The 19,040-nt window shown below is 39.8% G+C and overlaps 1 protein-coding gene across 2 annotated transcripts in view; it reads right to left on the reverse strand.

Annotated features, from left to right (window-relative positions):
* Window positions 1-19,040, reverse strand: part of AATF (apoptosis antagonizing transcription factor) — a 100,883-nt gene that overhangs the window by 49,969 nt on the left and 31,874 nt on the right. For both annotated transcript variants that reach the window (XM_036104781.2, XM_036104780.2), the window contains exons 5-8: window positions 16,956-17,070; window positions 14,727-14,928; window positions 13,614-13,778; window positions 11,793-11,876 (exon numbers count right to left, since the gene is read on the reverse strand). In XM_036104781.2, coding sequence (XP_035960674.1) covers window positions 11,793-11,876; window positions 13,614-13,778; window positions 14,727-14,928; window positions 16,956-17,070 — 566 coding nt within the window. The remainder of the gene's footprint in view (window positions 1-11,792; window positions 11,877-13,613; window positions 13,779-14,726; window positions 14,929-16,955; window positions 17,071-19,040) is intronic.

Raw genomic sequence — 19,040 nt, forward strand, 5'->3', positions numbered from 1 at the left:
TATATGGAATCATAAAATATGTAGTCTTCTGTGACTGGATCTTTCACTTAGCATAATGTTTTCAAGGCTTATTCATGTTGTAGCAATTATCAGTACTTCGTTCCTTTTTATAGCTGAATAATACTCTATTGCATGGATACACCACATTTTGTTTATCCATTTATCAGTTAAGGGAGATTCGGACTGTTCTCTTTGTGGCTATTATGAATAATGCTGTGAATATTCATGTACGATGGGTGGGCATATGCTTTCATTTCTCTTGGATATACACTTAAGAGTGAAATTACCAGGTCATATGGGAACTCTAAGTTTAATGTTTTGAGGAACTGCCAAACTGTTTTCCACAGAGGCTGTACCAATTTATATTCCCACCAGCAATACTTTCCATATCCTTGTCAATACTTGTTATATCATCTTTTTGATTATAGCCATCTTAGTAGTGTAAGGTGGCATTCATTGTGCTTTTGATATGTATTTCCCTAAAGACTAATAATGTTGAGCATCTTTTTACTGGTCATTTAAATATCTTCTTTGGAGGGGTGCCTGGGTGGCTCAGTCAGTTAAGCGTCTGCCTTTGGCACAGGTCATGATCTCAGGGTCCTGGGATAGAGCCCCGCGTTGGGCTCCCTGTTCAGTAGGGAGTCTGCTTCTCCCTCTCTCTCTGCCCCTCCCCACCATGCTCACTCTCTCTCTCAAATAAATAAAATCTTGAAAAAAAATCTTCTTTAGAGAAATGTTTATTCAGATCCTTTGCCATTTAAAAAAAATTATTTATTTTTGAGAGACAGGGAGAGCAGGGAGACAGAGGCAGAGGAGAGAGAGAATCAGACACCCCACTGAGCGTGGAGCCTGACACAGGGCTCGTTCTCACAACCCCAAGATCATGATGTGAGCTGAAGTTAAAAGTCCGAGAACACTTAACCAACTGAGCCACCCAGGCGCCCCTGCCATTTTTTATTAGGTTATTTATCTTTTATTATTACACTGTAAGAGTGCTTTATATATTCTAGATACCAGTCTCTTACCAGATACATGATTTGCAAGTATTTTCTCCCACAAATATTTGTGGGTCTTTTCACTTTCCTGTTTTGCAGCACCAAAGTTTTTTATTTCAATTTAGTCGAATTTATCTATTTTTTCTTTTGTCACTTGTGCTTTTGAAGTCCTAAGAACCCATTTCCTAACCAAAGCTCATGAAGATTTACTCCTATGCGTTCTTCTAAGTTTTACAGTTTTAGCTTTTACATTTAGGTATGTGATCCATTTTGAATTATTTTTTGTGTAGGTGTGAGGGAGGGCACCAACTTCATTCTTTTGCATGTGGATATCCATTTGTCCCAGCACTATTTGTTGAAAAGACGGTTCGCTTCCCATTGCATTGTCTTGGCACCCTTGCTGAATGCCAACTGACCATAAATGTAAAGGTTTAGTTCTGTATTCTCGATTGTATTCCATTGATCTATACACCTAACTCTATGCCAGTACCACAAGATCTTGATTATTGTAGGTTGGTAGTAAGCTTTGAAATTAGGAAGTATGAGTCTTCCAATTGTTCTTTTTCAAGATGGTTTTGGCTCTTCTGGGTCCCTTGCATTTCCATATGAATTTTAGGATCAGTTTATCAATTTCTACAAAGAGGCAGCTGGGATTTTGATAGAGATTGTGTTGAATCTGAAGATCAGTTTGGGGAGTACTGCCACCTTAAGAATATTAACTCATCTACTCTATGAACATGGGATGACTTTCCATTTATTCAGGTCTTTTAAAATTTTTTCAACAGTGTTTATAGTTTTCAGTGTACAAATCTTTCACCTCCCTGGTTAAATTTATTACCAGGTATTTTATTCTTTTGGATACTATTATAAATGGAATAGTTTTTCTTTTCAGATTGTTCACAGCTGGTGTACAGAAACACAACTGAATTTTTTTGTGTACATCTTGTATCCTGCAATTTTGCTGAATTCGTTTATTAGTTGATAGTTCTTTGGTGGCTTCTTTGGGATTTTCTTTTTTTTTTTTTTAAGATTTTATTTATTTATTCATGAGAGAGAGAGAGAAGCAGAGGCAGAGGGAGAGGCAGGCGCCCCGCTGAGCAGGAAGCCCGATGCGGGACTCAGTCCCAGGACCCTGGGATCATGACCTGAGCCAAAGGCAGATGCTTAATCATATGAGCCACCCAGGCGCCCTCTTTGGGATTTTCTATATATAGGATATATATATAGGATCATGCCATCTGCACATAAGAGATAGTTTTACTTCTTCCACTCCAATTTGATGCCTTTATTTCTTTTTCTTGCCTAGCTGTTCTGTCTAGGACCTCCAGTACAATGTTGAGTGTTAGTGGCAAGAGCAGACATGTTTGCCGTGTTCCTAATCTTAGAGGAAAGCATTCAGTCTTTCAGCATTGAGTAGGTAAAAGTGGGTTTTCACAGATGTTCTTTATCAAGTAAAAAAGTTCCCTTCTATCCCCAGTTTGTTTTTTATTTTTGTTTTTGTTAGCTGTGTGTTTTTATCATGAAAGGGCTAAATGTTTTTTTCTGCATCTACTGAGGTGATCATGTGGTTTTTGTCCTTATTCTATTGATATGGCGTATTACATTAATTGATTTTTGATGTTAAATGAACCTTGTGTTCCTGGGCTGAATCCCACTTGGTTATGGTACATAATCTTTTTTATGTGTTGCTGGATTGAGTCTGCTAGGACTCTTGCATCTATATTCATAAGAGATATTGGTCTGTAATTTTCTTTCCTGTGTTGCTTTTGTCTGGTTTTGGTATCAGGATGATACTGTATCTCTTCCTTCTTGAAACACTTTTATATGGAACCTGGGAAATCACTCTTCCCTCACTCTCTTAGCTTACCAGTTGCTCCTTCTCACTCACCTTTGCTGGTTGCCCTTCATCTGCCCAACCTCTAAATGTCTGAATGTCCCAGGACTCAGGGTTTGAATCAATTCTTTTTTTCTCTTGCTTCATTCTCTAGGTAATCTTGTTCAGTCTCATGGTATTAAATACAATCTATATGCTGATGGCTCTCAAATTGAGTCAAGCCCAAACTTTTCCATGAACTCCAAAATTATAGCTGTAACTACCTCTTCAACAACTCCATATGAATGTTTTGGAGGTAACCTAAACTTAATATAATTGATCAAAATCATTAAAGCTAAGACAGGTCCATGGAGGGGAAAAAAAGCTTAATAAAACCAAAACTAAGTTCCAGATTTCTCCTCCAAATTAGCTTCTCTCATTGTTTTTCCCCATCTCAGTAAATGGCAATTTTGTCCTTCCAATTGCTCAGGCCAAAAACCTTAAAGTCATCCCGGACTCCTCTCTTTCCATGCCCCATATGAAATCCAACAGCAAATCCTGTCAGTTCACCTTGAACATAAACTCAGAATCCAACCACTTAGCACTCTACAAAACCACCCTAGTCCCAGTTACCACCATCTCTTACCTGATTATCACTAGACTCTCTTAGTTAGTTTCCTGTTTGCCACCCTACCCCCTACAGTTTATTCTCAACATGAATCAGCAGAGAGATTCTTTTGAAATATTAGACCAATCATGGAACTCCTCTGTTCAAAACCCTTTAGTGGTTTCCCATCTCAGTCACAATCAAAGCCAAAGTTCTGTAAGTAGCTTACAAAGTCCTACAGTACCTGGCCCTCCATTACCTCTCTTTCCTCTTCTCCTATCACTCTTTCTTGCCTACTCCACCCCAATGACACTGGCCTCCTTGAATTTCCTAGAACATGCTAGCCACCACTGTGCCTCAGAGCCTCTGCACTTGCCATTCCCTTTGCCCCATGAACTCTTCCTCCAGATACCTCCATGGCTGTTATTTATTGTCTTCAGGTCTCTGCTCAAATACAGCCTTATCCCTGAACCTCCTACATAAAAATAGTAACCATCCCCTCCCTACCCTAGTATTCCCTTCACCCATACCTGGTTTTAGAATTTCCTATTGTACAGTCACAATACATCTCCCCTAGCTCTAAGCTAGAATGGATGCTCACAACGACAGAACTTTGCTTTGTTGCAGCCCCTAACAGAGCTCCAAGAGAACTTTCTAGGATGAGGAGAAGTTCTATATTTGCACTGTCCAGGGGCGCAGCCACTAGCACATGTGGCCACGCAGCACTTGAGATGTGGCCGGTATGACTGAGGAACTAAATTTTTAACTTTAATCTATTTTAATTAATTTAAATTTAAATAGCTACATGTGGCTAGCAGCTACTGCATTAGACAGCAGAGCACAGCCTGAAACAGCAGTTACTCAAAAAGACAGGAGGTATGCAAATATTTATTGAATGAATGATGCAAGGAAGAAAGAAATCTGAAGGCTTTTTTCTCCTTAACTTTCTATCATAGAAAATTTCAGAAATACACAAAAGTAGGCCATAGCTAAATGAACCCTCCAATACCTATCACCAACATGAAGGCTCCTCTAACCTGAAATAAGTTTCAGTAGATATCGGCATCTCAATCCAGCTTGTAACAATTACTACATTCTTGGAAAATAGGGATTTTATATTATCCAGAGTTTATATCAAACAGCATCTCTTAGGGTCTTTTATTTAATTTTATTTTTTAAAGATTTATTTATTTGAGAGCGCACGCGCATGGGCGCATATGCACCTGCACACACAAGCTGGGGGTGGGACAGAGAGAGGGGGAGACAAGCAGACTCCCCGCTGAGTGCAGAGCGCCATGAAGGGCTCCATCCCAGGATGCTGAGATCATGACCTGAGTCAAAACCAAGAGTCAGACGCTCAACCGATTGAGCCACCAAGGCACCCCTCTTAGGGTCTTTTAGAAGTTATACAAAAATGACTTTAGGAATCAGATCAGGTATATGTTGGGGGGAAAAACTGGTACGCAAATCAGTGCTTGAGGCAGACACCAGAAAACTACATGTATGTTTTTGTATCAAGGACCGATTACTCTCTTTCACCATTGACTTTCCCCACACGAATTTTAATGAAGTCACACTCTTAAGGAGAAACTATGTGACCACACAAATTAAGAGAGAATCTCACTCCTGTTGGATGACACAAATTCCTTGGGCAGGGATTCCATCTTCTTAGTCTTTATAAACCTAGCATCTGGTATAATAAATGTTAATTGAATGAAGTTCATAATTGCATAAAAGCGATACATATGAATTGTCAGAGTGCAAACAGACATACTCACTGGACCTCCAATTTCCTAAACAGATATATTCTGAAAAGGAAATTTTCAAATGGATTTTCAAACATGCCAGATCAAAGGGCAGCTTAATATGCTGGAAAGAAAATCAAACCGGGAGCAAGAATTCTTGGATTTCAATGTCCTGACTCACTAAGTGGGGTGATCCTATACTAGTCATGTACTTGCTTTAGGCTCCAGTTGGTAAAAAGACAGTTTGGCCTTGATGTTCTTCAAAGATGCTATCTAACTTTAAAGCAATTATGTTCTATTCTAGATCCACAATACACAAAAATTTTTAAAGATGCTTATTAACTTACCCTTTCTATGCCAAATCATCTTCCCTATAATTTACTTTAAAGGAGCTATACATTGAGTATGATTTAATAAGAAGAGATCATATTTACTTTAGGGAACAGGTAGTGTTCCCCATTTCCTGAGAAGTACCAAATTCTTCACTTGGGGCCACTAAAATACTGCTGGGGTCCTATGTTTGATTTATACTCAGCTGGCTGACACTGTGCTTATTAGTATAGAAAAGGCCATTTTGGCCACATATTTGCCTAGTAAATTCCTAAGGTACCACTTGTGTTTGAAAAAGTTTCTTCAACAGTTCTAAGCCAATTCTTGTCTCTTTCCTAGCTGGCTCCATAAAATGTACTGTTTCAGGCTTTGTTCTGAGGTTTTACCTTTATTAAACGAGGTAGTAGTACTGAAGTCATGCTCTGATGTTTTTTAAAGCAAAGAAACGGAAACAAATGAGGGCCAGCTGCACGTACTTTCCCTCGGACACTACTGTTAGATGAAATTTCTGGACCTTGCATTTAAAATGTGGCTTTGGGCCTCCTGTCCTATGCAGCCTCCCAACAGCAAGCCCATGCTAGCAATCAAATGCCAATACTGATGCTGAATTTGGGTCTAAACATTGACAGATCAACAATGGCAGCACAGAAGCTAGAATGTACCTCAAATAAAATTCTTACACATGGTACACAAAATAATCTTGTAATTATTAAAACTGGAGTTTAATTGGACATTGGTATTTGGTGTGGGTTGTTGTTGTTTTGTATTTATTTATTTGGAATTTATTTATTTATTTGAAAGGGCGGAGAGAGAGAGAATGCGTGGGGGGGGGGGGAGCGGCAGAGGGAGAGGGAGAATCCCAAGCAGACTCCTGCCTGAGCGCGAAACCTGACGCTTGATCTCACGACCCTGAGATCATGACTTGAGCCAAAATCAAGGGTCGGACACTCAACCAACTAAGACACCCAGGTGCCCCAGGTTGTTTTGTTGGTTTTTTTTAAACCTATACTACGCCTCAAGAAACCTAACTGATTAATTCTCTGCTGTATTTTGCCATAATTCCAATTTTCAAGTTTATGTACTTCATATATATATATATATATATATATATATATATATATCTCCTCTCTAAAATCATCATATAGGTCTATGTGTAATAAGTTTCATCAAATTTTTAAGAAACACAACCCACATCTCAAATAACAGTAACATTTAAAAGTAAAACTAAAAATGAAATACTGCTCTGAACCAGAAGGTACCTGTTTTTTGACAACGAATTAAAAGGAACAGGCTCAAATCAAACTTTAAAATATATTATTAACCATCAACTGAACCACTGGAGAGTCATATGCCAACAGTAAGAATACTGTATTGCCATTAACCACAGGAATGGCTTGAAACATCTTATTCACACTAAGATCTAAGTGTATGCAATTAAAGCCAGCACATCAACTGTCCATATTAATCACTCACCAATTTAATTAAGGTAAACCATCTTGTCAGAAAGCTTGCCTCTTCCCTATTTCTTAACATTATCGACTTTTAATAGTTCACCGAATTAGTAATTACTTGTTTATGGCATTATCAAATATCTAAGTCCAGCATGTGGCAAGGTCAGTTATAGACATGCCCTGATGGCATGTGAAAGGAGAAATTTAACCCATCAAAGTGGTCATCGAAAGAGCAAAACCTATTATCCCTTTCTCTAGACACTCCTGGTTAAATTCAAAGTGACAGGACAAACCAGATCAAAACTAAACAGAGCTAGAAGCAACATACAAAATCCTAATGAACCCTTAGAACCCAGGTATCGATTTGTCAATATCTAAGCTCAATTAGTCCTTTCAGAACAAAGTACCTCATGAAGTGACAAGAAACTAGTTTGAGGTCTGGGATATGAAAAGAATAAAAGCAGTCACTTTATATTGCTCATTGCTAAGTGCAGTCATATCTCAACCTGGAGATCTTGTGGGGATTAAATAAAGATGTATGTCAAATACCGATCTACTAAGCCAAGGAGCTGACACATAACTAGTATTCAGTAAACGTTAGTCCTTCCTCAAATCTTTAAGAATACAGGCTTATCAAGTCAAACATCAACTGATGGTTTAAAAAAGCAAGTCAAGGGGCGCCTGGGTGGCTCAGTCGTTAAGCGTCTGCCTTCGGCTCAGGTCATGATCCCAGGATCCTGGGATCGAGCCCCGCATCGGGCTCCCCACTCAGCGGGAGGCCTGCTTCTCCCTCTCCCACTGCCCCCTGCTTGTGTTCCCTCTCTCGCTGTCTCTCTATCTCTCTGTCAAATAAATAAATAAAATCTCTAAAAAATTTTAAAAAATTAAAAAAAAATAAAAAAGCAAGTCAAAACAAAAGAAAAACCTTACATGGTGATACAGATAACACATCTCACAGAACTCAGCAAACAGGATAATGAAAAGGAAAAACAGATACTGAAAACATTTCTCAATGGCTCATCCTTTGTGGTCATTTACAACCTTCCTGTTTTGTGAAATTGTCTTTAGGGATGAGCTTTGACAAGAAACAGGCCAAACGCAAACTAATTCCACTTGAGAGGGAAACTCAGAAATGCCTACAGCAGGTGAACAGTTTCTCTTATAAAATCTTCCCACTGGGTATACTTCAAGCTTTCAGCAATTCCAGTTTCCAAACAAACCGGTAGCACACCTATAAAGCTAATTTTTACATTAGAATTGTTAAGTAACAGGAGTTCAATAAATCATTTGCCTTCTAAGAAAAAAAAATGACTTTTTTTTTTTTTAAAGATTTTATTTATTTATTTGACAGAGAGATAGAGAGAGAGAACAAGTAGGCAGAGAGGCAGGCAGAGGGAGAGGGAGAAACAGGCTCCCCGCCAAGCAGGGAGCCCGATGCGGGGCTCGATCCCAGCACCCTGGGACCATGACCTGAGCCGAAGGCAGCTGCCCAACCAACTGAGCCACCCAGGCGCCCAAAAAATGACTTTCTAACAAATAATATTTCTTCCGGTTCTAAGAAAATAAAGCTTATTTACAAACTGAAAGGTGTGTAATACCATAGTGAAGTCTTTTTATGGCTCAAGAATGAAATATTTAAGAAATAGAGGTGCAGAAAGAACAGGACTTGGTCTAAAAAGTCTTAAGATCAAGTACTTGTGTTGCCATTTACTATATGGCTTCCAGGAAGTTACTTAACTTCTCAGGGATGCAGTTTCTTGTAAGATTCTTTTCAACCCAAAAATGATATGATTACTTATGATATCTGATACCCCTCAGTGCCCCCTCTCTATGTATATGTGCACACATGTACATACCTATACATATGTACCTTTATTAAATAATACAGATATATTTTCAAAGTTGTAGTAATTTAAGGGCCATTATGAAACAAAGGGAGAGAGAGAGAGGGAGAATGTATGTGTATGTTGGGTATTCTGACCCTGAACATCATTCTCAGTAGTTAGGGCATTTACACAGCCTGAATTAACCAAGTAAGCCTTTAAACCCTTACAATGAAACATTAAAATTCAATGTGGCTATAATCTCTTCCTTACAAAACATGGACCCAAAGAGTCTGGCTTCAAGTATGGTTTAAAAAAAAAAAAGGCGAAGTGTATTATATTCACCACCCAGCTCTTCCATATGACCACATTAAAAAAACACAAATGAAAACTCACAGGCCCATTGTAATACATTGTACCACTTCTGAATGCAACACTTAGCTCAGGCTTACTACTCTGACAAATAAAGGAAAGCACTTTATGAAGCCAATTTAATTGGGAGGTGACAGAAAACATACAGCCATTTTCTTTAGCCTTATCATTGAATTGGCTTCAGCTCCAATCTCGGGCAAATCCCACTCAACAGAAGAAATTAACCAGGTCAGCAGAACAGGTGCTGCGCTCTGTCTGTCAAGGGCCTGGCATCACCACAATTACTTGCACACAATGAAGCAGTAATCTTTACAGATCATCTCTCCCAAGAAGTATATTGGGGTGGGAGAGGAAAACTGAAGGGAGGCAGGGGGAAAGTGGGAAGAAGAAGAGGCAAAGAGAAAAGGCAAGAAAAGAAAATGAATGCGCAGCTGCCTTGCGGCTCAGCAGATGTCGGGATGTGATGTACGAGGCTCGGATAAGCTGTCGTAGCCCGCTGCCAAAGAGCGGTAAGTGATTAAAGCCTGCACAGTTCTAAGCACCATATTTAGAATCTGCGGGGTTTCAAGACTTGCACCCATTCCTTGCTGTGCTGCCAGATGTTGGCAACTGGTCCACTTCCTACTGACTGTGCATGGATGGCAGCAGTTGGTACAGTAGCAAGGCAATCTGGAATGCTTCCGGAGATGCTGTACATTAACAAGTGTCACCCATCATTCACCTTTACAGAAGGCTGAAACAACTCCAATTTGCTGCCACTTCCCTCTTGGGAAACAGCCAAGATAAAGTTGCGCCTGGCAGCCCCATTTGTTTCACTCAGGTGTTTCAGCTGCCTTGCTGACCTCTATTAGTTTAAGTTTTAATTTAGATTAACCCCAGCACCCCAATTAACCAGCAAGGGGAAAAGCTAAGATGTGACTAGTCATAACTCTGAAATCAGAATTTATCGAAGGTAAAATTATTAATTGGGATGAAGGGCCAATCAAGTAATGCTATTTCTTTTTAAACAGACCTCCAGGCAAAAAAAAAAAAAAGGTAAAAAAATAAAAAAATCTTTCAGACTAAGATTGCCAGTGGAAGCAACTTCTCAGTAATTTCAGTTTATTTTATTAAGCCTATTTAATTTATGATGCACTTTCCAACAAACAATGTACACTTCAATTAATGAAGACTGGAGCATTTCTGATTGTCTCCCATGATCTCACACAATTATACAGCATTAATATCCCATATCAGGTACTTCCTTAGACACTCTAGAACAAAATAGAGTTCCCTACTCTTCTGACAAATGGATATAATAAGAGAAGAAAAGGAAAAAAGAATCAGGGCCTCTGACTAGGAACACCTGAGGACACACCAATCCTCTTTCCTATACCCTCTCATCATTACTTTTAAGGCTCACTTATGGCAATAATTTCATTGAACATTCCAGAGTGAATAGAGAGATTATTATTTCTCTTCTTAGGGCAAAGACTCAGAGCTATCCCCTTTACATAATCACCTGTTCTACTGGCCTCGTAGTGTAATTGTCCCACGTTCCTTCCTTCATATTCCAAATACATAATATAGTCATCATGGCTAAACCTTCAAGAAGCAGTTGCAAATTCCTTGGCAAAAGTTAACACGCTAAAAATTCAGCAGAGGAAAAAAAAGAATATCTCGATAAATAATGGCTCAACAAAAGCTGGTGTATCACTGTTGAACAGCATCCTTGATTCTCCAGAGCTAGAAAGGGGACATCCTAAAGCACATTTCATTAAGTATGACTTATCAGGAGACCCAGGATTACAGGAAATTATTTTAGTTCTTTAGAACAGCCCAAATGTTTAGTCTCCCTTTACAGTCACTAGCATCATTAAAAAGAGCAGCATGCCAGCAGATAATAATGTCAGCGAAAGAACTGGGGGACATTCGGGAGAGATTTCAAGAACTGGGCCATATTTCAACTTCTACCAATTCTGTCCGTCTTCAAAACACTACATTATTATTATAATCAACAGTAGCAGACAATCTCGATATATACTTAACTGATTTGAAGAGACACGCATGTGCGCGTGCACACTCCCCGCCCCCAAAGACGAGACACTTAATGGGCAATAGCACCAGAAGTGCAATTCAAGGACTCTGGGATCCCGGCCCTTTAGCTCCATATCCCAATCTAATAGCAGTAGGACAAGAAACCAAATAACTAACAAATGTCCTCTATTAACATTAGCAAAAATGGCTGAGAAAGAATAAACCACCTGACTCAAAGAAGTTGCAGCTATTTTACAGATACTTTATACTCTGCAGCAACTAACAAAGTAGTTGTAGTCATTTTCATTTCAAAAGGGAAAATACAACATAGAAGCAGAACAACAGGGGCACCTGGCTGGCTCAGTTGGTAGAGCATGAGACTCTCGATCTCCAGGTTGTGAATTCGAGCTCCACACAGGGTGTAGAGATTACTTTAAAAAATTAACTCTTAAAAACAACAACAACAACAAAAACACAGACTCAGAACTACATAGTAAGTCAATTCTATAGACAGCAGTTTTAACTCCCTGACTCTATCCTCCTTGCAAAGTAAGCTACCTTTTGGTCAGAGAATTCTATGAGGTGTTTTAAAATGCTAAAACCTGATCTGTAACAAAAGAAAAGAGTGTAAAAATCACACCTGGTGGTAAAAGTCATCATCATCAAAGATTTCACCATCCAAGTCCTTCAGGTGGGCATTGGCAGGGGCTTGAGGAAGGATCTCCTATATCAAGGAGAAAAAAGGAAGGAGTGAATCCAAAAGGGTTATCGAAGTAATGTAGCTACTATAAATAATGTGTGTAACAGTCAAAGCAGTTTTCCTTAAGATATAAAGAGCTCTTAAAATTAAACAACAAAAACATTCCAATAAAAAAGTGGACAAAGACATTAATTAGGCATGTGACATGAAAAGAACCACAAATCGTCAATAATCATATATGTTTAACCTCATTCTAAATACATGAAAATTAAAATGAGAAGACACGGTGTCCATCTTTCAGCTCTAAAACTGGCAACATTCAGTGCCAGAAAACAGAGCTGGTGGAAATGGAAATTAATGCAACCTTTTGGGAGGCAGTCAGTAACATCTATCAGGATTTAAAATGTGTATTCTCTTTGATGTGACATTTCCACTTTGAGAAATATGTTCACACAAATACACGTATTATAAATGCTCATGAATGTTTCCTATAGCACTGTGTCTAAAGCTGGAGACAACATAAATATCCACTGTTTGAATAAATTATAGTACACACCCACACAATGGAATACCCCGTAGCCTAATATTAGGAAAAATGAGATAAATCTCTATGTAATGATTTGGAAAAGTGCCTAGGAAAAATTAAATTTAAAAAATTATAAGATTTTATATAGAGTGTATAACATTTTATGTATATATAAACACATATATCCATCCCATTTAGTTAAAAAAAATAGAACCATGTTTTTATATACGTACATATAGTTATATGAATAGAAAATGCCTTGTTATAATTATGAACACTGGTTCAATCAGAGAAGCAGAATTTTACTTTTCATTTTATTTTTTTATTTTTTTATTTTTTTAAAGATTTTATTTATTTATTTGAGAGAGAGAATGAGATAGAGCATGAGAAGGGGGAGGGTCAGAGGGAGAAGCAGACTCCCCGCTGAGCAGGGAGCCCGATGCGGGACTCGATCCCGGGACTCCGGGATCATGACCTGAGCCGAAGGCAGTTGCTTAACCAACTGAGCCACCCAGGCGCCCTACTTTTCATTTTACATTCTTCTGAACTTTGAAAAAAATTATTAAGTATATATTTCTATAAGTAAAAGTTTCCTTTAAACAAAAGAATGTGTTCCAATTACGGATCCTTTTCTATAGTATCTAAACGTTGGACATAAAGCCAAAGGACACACTTCTTTCAGTACTGACATTTCTAGAGAAGCAGCTTTAAAATTGAATTTTTATTTATTTATTTATTTATTTATTTTTAAAGATTTTATTTATTTATTTGAGAGAGAGAATGAGATACAGAGAGCATGAGAGGGAGGAGGGTCAGAGGGAGAAGCAGACTCCCTGCTGAGCAGGGAGCCCGATGCGGGACTCGATCCCGGGACTCCAGGATCATGACCTGAGCCGAAGGCAGTCGCTTAACCAACTGAGCCACCCAGGCGCCCCCCTAAAATTGAATTTTTAAAAATTGGATTACAAATGCTTCCATTACCAAACTCATGTCAAACTCAAAAATAAGAGAAGACTACACACAAGTTAATAATAGCTCCATTTTAACAGAACTTTCTCCTCCCATAAACTCTGTTTCTAGTAAATTTACAATCTAGTAAAGTAGTGCTTTTTTCCCTTTCTTTCACTAACTTCTTATACCAAGAGTAATACCTACAAGCAGGTGATCAGATTTTTCAGCTAATTAGCCTCACAGAAACTGCTCCCTGTAATCACCCAGCATCCCAGAGCTCTTACCGGTTGTCCTGGCAAACTCTCTGGGAGAGGGTGCGTTGCCGGTTCAGGTTTGCCAAGAACTCGGTAGACAGAGCGCTTGGTCTGTGTCCTTCGAAGTAATCTTTCTTTGTCCATCAGAATATGATCGATCTGAGTCAAGATGGAGCGTTCAAAGGCACCAAAACCCTGCAACAACATTTACCAGTGTCAGATAATACAGAAAGTCTATGCTGAAGGCAGCTACGTTGGTTTCTCTATCTTTCTGTGTCAGCAGAGAAACAGACAATCCTCCTTTCAGAGGGACTTCGTGCTACAGACTGAGTTTGTGAATGGCTGTAATTGTTCTCAGGGAAAAAAAAAATTAGTCTAAGGCAGGTCTGTTACTTTCCTATACCCAGAGATTAACTTCCACACCTTTCGTAACTGTTGAAAAATCCATTTCTTTCAGTATTTTGTATTCCCAAACATTTGAACACTTACAAGGCCACAATTTCTAGAACAAAATATTCTTTTTTTTAAGACGTTATTTATTTATTTGAGAGAGAGGGGGCACGTGTGAGAGAGCGCTCGAGCAGGGGGAGGGGCAGAGGGAGAGAGAATCCCAAGCAGATTCCATGCTGAGTATGGAGCCTGACACGGGGCTCGATCTCATGACCCTGAGATCATGACCTGAGCTGAAATCAAGAGTCAGAGGCTTAACCGACTGACTCACCCAGGGGCCCCCAAAATATTCTTTCTAATAAAATTAAAATCCCAGGTCTGAATGGCAGGAGCTCAGTAAATTTTTCTGTGGAAATGACTGATTACTATTACATCATGACATTATCCATATCAATGAGATGTAGTTCCAATTTCTTTTTTTTTTTTAAGATTTTATTTATTTTTTTGACAGAGAGAGACACAGCGAGAGAGGGAACACAAGCAGGGGGAGTGGGAGAGGGAGAAGCAGACTCCCCACTGAGCAGGGAGCCCGATGCGGGGCTCGATCCCAGAACCCTGGGATCGTGACCTGAGCTGAAGGCAGGTGCTTAACCGTGAGCCACCCAGACGCCCCTGTAGTTCCAATTTCTTTTTAGGTTGCCCCAAACTCTGTTACACACATGCACACACACACATACACACACACACACTTGCCTTCCCCAGTTTTCCAGAAGCCAGCTTGGTTTTATCATGCCACTGCTGAAGTGTGCGGTTCCTGTAGACTGTAAAGTCAGAGAAACGCTTTGCCATGAAGCTGGGATAGTCCTCCATTTCCAGCTTCCTCTTTGCTGGGGCCCTTCTCTGCTGCTTCTTCTCTTCTACTAGCTCTTCATCTTCACTGGAAATCTCCTCCTCACTAAAAAGCCAGTAAGAACATTCAGTTTAATGGGCACAAACACTACCTAAGTAAAAAGCTAGGCTCACATGAAGTCGAGAGTATTTAGGCCTTCCCTATTCTGTCTACATTTTAAAAAACACCATAGATGTGAGGGTGGCTTTTTTTGTTTGAAAAGAATGTTCGTGAGGTCAATCAAAAACTCTTGTAACTTTTCAAATAAATATAAAAACTACTAGCTTAGAGATATTTTTTTAAAAGGTAAGCAAACCGTAAAAATAAATGAGGTTGTAAAACATTATTAGAAATGCATATGAACCAGGCCTATACTGTTACAAGATGGGTCTTTAAAAATTAAACACATAATCACACTTTTATGACCTTAATCCCCAAATCAATAAGGGAAATGTGTCTCCCTGTAACCAATTGTTCAGGAAAGCCGAATAATATTAGTTGAATCAAAGGAAGAGAGCTGAATGTGAAGAAAACTCAAAGCGGTGGGCAACAGAATGGGAACTAAATTGCAATAAAGGCAACCGCCCAGAGAAAGTAATACAGCCTCTCTCAAGCCACGTATACTCCCTGGACTACTGACCCTAACACATTGTAGGTGCTCAATAAATTTGAGCTTACTTGTTGTCCTTCCAACTAATTCAGTAAAAAAGAATGGAGCAAAGGATAAGCCCAAAGGAAAAAAATGCAAGCAGGTACCATATACAGCAGGTTCAAACAACGGGTGGGGGGCGGGGGGGCTGTGGAAATCCTTCGTCAAATGTGACAACTTCAGAAAAAGTAAACAGGTTTATTCCATGCTTTTCTGAAAATTTTCCACCCTTCAAAATAACTCCTTTCCTCACTGAAAAGGAGATGGCTGTGACCAGCAATTCCATGGTATTGGCACAAAGTGCTTCACAAACATTAATTAAGAATTAAAATTAAGGGACGCCTGGGTGGCTCAGTCAGTTAAGCGGCTGCCTTCGGCTCAGGGCATGACCCCAGGGTCCTGGGATAGAGCCCCGCATCGGGCTCTTTGCTCAGCAGAGAGCCTACTTCTCCCTCTGCCTGCCGCTCCCCAATGCTTGTGCTCTCTCTCTCTCCTTCCCCCACCGACAAATTAAATAAAATCTTAAAAAAAAAAAAAAGGAAGGAAGGAAGAAAAAGAAAGAAAGAAAGAAAGAAAAAGAAGAAAAAAATAAAGGGGCTCCTGGGTGGCTCAGCTGGTTAAGCATCTGCTTTCGGCTCAGGTCATGATCCCAGGGTCCTGGGATCGGGTCCCTGCATCGGGCCCCTTACTCAGTAGGGAGCCTGCTTCTCCCTCTCCCTCTGCCTGCTTGTGCTGCTGTGCTCTCTGTCAAATAAATAAAATCTTAAAAAAAACCAAAAGAATTAAAATTAAGGGGCGCCTGGGTGGCTCAGTCGGTTAAGTGCTTGCTTTCGACTCAAGTCATGATCTCAGGGTCCTGGGATCGAGTCCCACATCTGGCTGCCTGCTCAGAGGGGAGTTTGCTTCTCCCTCTCCCTCTGCCCACCCCCCATGCGCTCACTCTCTTAACAAAATCTTAAAAAAAAAAAAAGATTTAAAATGACAAAATGTGCTTTCATCTCCTAATTTCTTTTTTAAAGATTTATTTATTTATTTATTTGAGGTGGGGAGGGGCAGAGGAGAGAGAGTTTCAAGCCAACTCCATGCTGAGTGCAAAGCCTGACACGGGGCTCGATCTCACCACCCTGAGATCACAACCTGAGCCAAAGCCAGGAGTCGGGACACTCAACCGACTGCGCCACCCAGGCACCCCTCATCCCCTAATTTCAATAGGTCTAAAGAAAAGGCAAGCCTTTTACGGAAGCCCACAAACAAAAGCAGGCACAAGTAAATATAAAAATGGAAAACCTAATTCCCAATTTATGTGCCATCCTGGCCACCAGTTAAATGTAAGAAGGTCTTTCTGTTTACTGAGTCTGCAGAAGATTTGGCTTTCTTTTTCAAAAAATGATGGGAAACTACTCAGATTAAAATAAGCAACCCCACAGCTCCATTCCTTCCTTACCTTTCTGCTTTGGGCTTTGTCCCATCTACTAAATATCTAGTGTCTGGGTACTGGAAAAGTAACTCTTCCTGAAGATCTGCCAATGACCTCAATAATGCTTTAAGGGCCTTGTGACCTGGGAAATAGAGCACAGAGAAGGAACAATCAATTATCTACAATTCTCCAAAGTAGGCAATGCCTGTAACTCAGGACTCCCAAGCAGTTCTGGCCGGGGTAGGGGGGCAGGCAAAGGGCAGCTGGGGACTAAGAACTCTCTGAAACACAGAATTCTTGAAAGGAGACAATGCCAGTGCCTCCTTCACAGGCTTGTTGTGGGGAACAAGTGAGGTAACACATGTAAGGTGTGTAGGAAAGGGTCTGCAATATACTGTGAGTTCTCAAATTTAGTAAGACTGACAAACTCCTTCCCTGCCTGTCATCATAACCAATCGTTTTTCCCTATGGTGCTAGTTCGTACAGGTAACCCACCGACCTCCTGGATTATCCCTCTATCAATCAACTCCTTAAGCAATTCCTCCTCTTCTCAAGAGCACAACTTTGTCCTGGGCTCCCTACTGCCATCACTGCTGCCGCCCTCCCTCAGGAGATCTCATTGGCCTCTGGTTTGAGCTGCCACCTCATACACACAATCTCCCCGCACACATGCCTACGAAAAGTTCTTGTTCACGTATGAAAACCCAAGTTAATGACTTACTATTTGCAGTACTGTATTGTGTATTAAAATTTTGCACATCGAGAACATGTTCTTACCTGGTTCTCCACATAGGCGACAGGATGCATTTGTAATAAAGCTAGTCAGGATTAAGTATACAATCTACCGCTAAGAACTTTCCGGATAAAAACTGGCCCTCTGAGAACTGAACTCTTACCTTCTTTATCAGCCTAATCCTGTTAAAGGGGCTAACTAGACACTGATAATCACTATTTATGCGTTGGTAGCTCAGACATTTCTCCTATTATCGAGCTTCCACATTTCCACTAACTGCAAGAAAATCTTCGCATGGATGCTCCATCACTCCTCCAAATATACCATGTCAGAAGCAGAACTTTGTTCTTCCTACCTAATATTTCTCCCTTGTCTGATTTTCTCTGTTTAATGTGTTTTCTTAGGCGATCACTGACATTTTGGTGCCCTTATTCTATATATTTAATCCATTGCTAAATCGTGTGATTTTCCATTCTTATTATCAGTAATGGCTGTCCATTCATCCCTGGCCATGCTTCTCTCACACCTTCCCTCTTTCCCTTAAATAAATGTAACCTCACAAGCACCCCTACTTTCATTTAGCAATCCCTACACTCATTGTTACTTTATATTCCATAGGGACTTCAGCCCACACAAACTTCAGTTAGCATTAACCATGGTTTTTAGTGCCTTTTCTAGAAAAGGTTATATCTTAAGAGACAGAGCCCATGTTTTCCAAAGTGAAACCACAAACCAATTTTGCATTTGCAAAGTAGTTTTCAAAATTCCCAAGACCTAACCTTGAAAATCTTATGCTAAGTGAAATAAGCCAGTTGCAAAAGCCCAAGTACTGTGTGATTCCACTTACACGAGGGACCTAGAACAGTCAAATTCACAGAAGCAGAAAGCGGAACGGTGGCGGTCGGGGGTCCAGGGAGAAGGGAATGGACACCTATTCCTGTTCAACGGATACGGAGTTTCAGATTGAGATGATGAAAAAGTTCTATAGATGGATGATGGGGATGTTGGGACAGCCATGTGAATGTACTTAACTGATACTGAACTATATATCTATAAATGGTTAAGCTGGTAAATTTTATGTCATGTATATTTTAACACGATTGAAAAAAAAACCCTTTAAATGTTCCCAAAGTAGGGCATAATGAATAATTCTACCATCCCAGTTCATCTCTGTACAGAAAAAAATCATCTATAGCCCTTCAATCTTGAGCCTAGTCAAAAGAACAGGAAAAAAAACAATGGAATATTATTCAGCCTTTAAAAAGAAAGAAATTCTGACTCAGGCTACAACACATGGATGAACCTTGGGGACATTATGCTGAGTGCAATAAGCTAGCCATAAAAAGGTACTATATCATTCCACTTATAGGAGGTACCTA

The sequence above is a fragment of the Halichoerus grypus genome, chromosome 2 (genome assembly GCF_964656455.1).
Source record: "Halichoerus grypus chromosome 2, mHalGry1.hap1.1, whole genome shotgun sequence".
NCBI lineage: Eukaryota > Metazoa > Chordata > Mammalia > Carnivora > Phocidae > Halichoerus > Halichoerus grypus.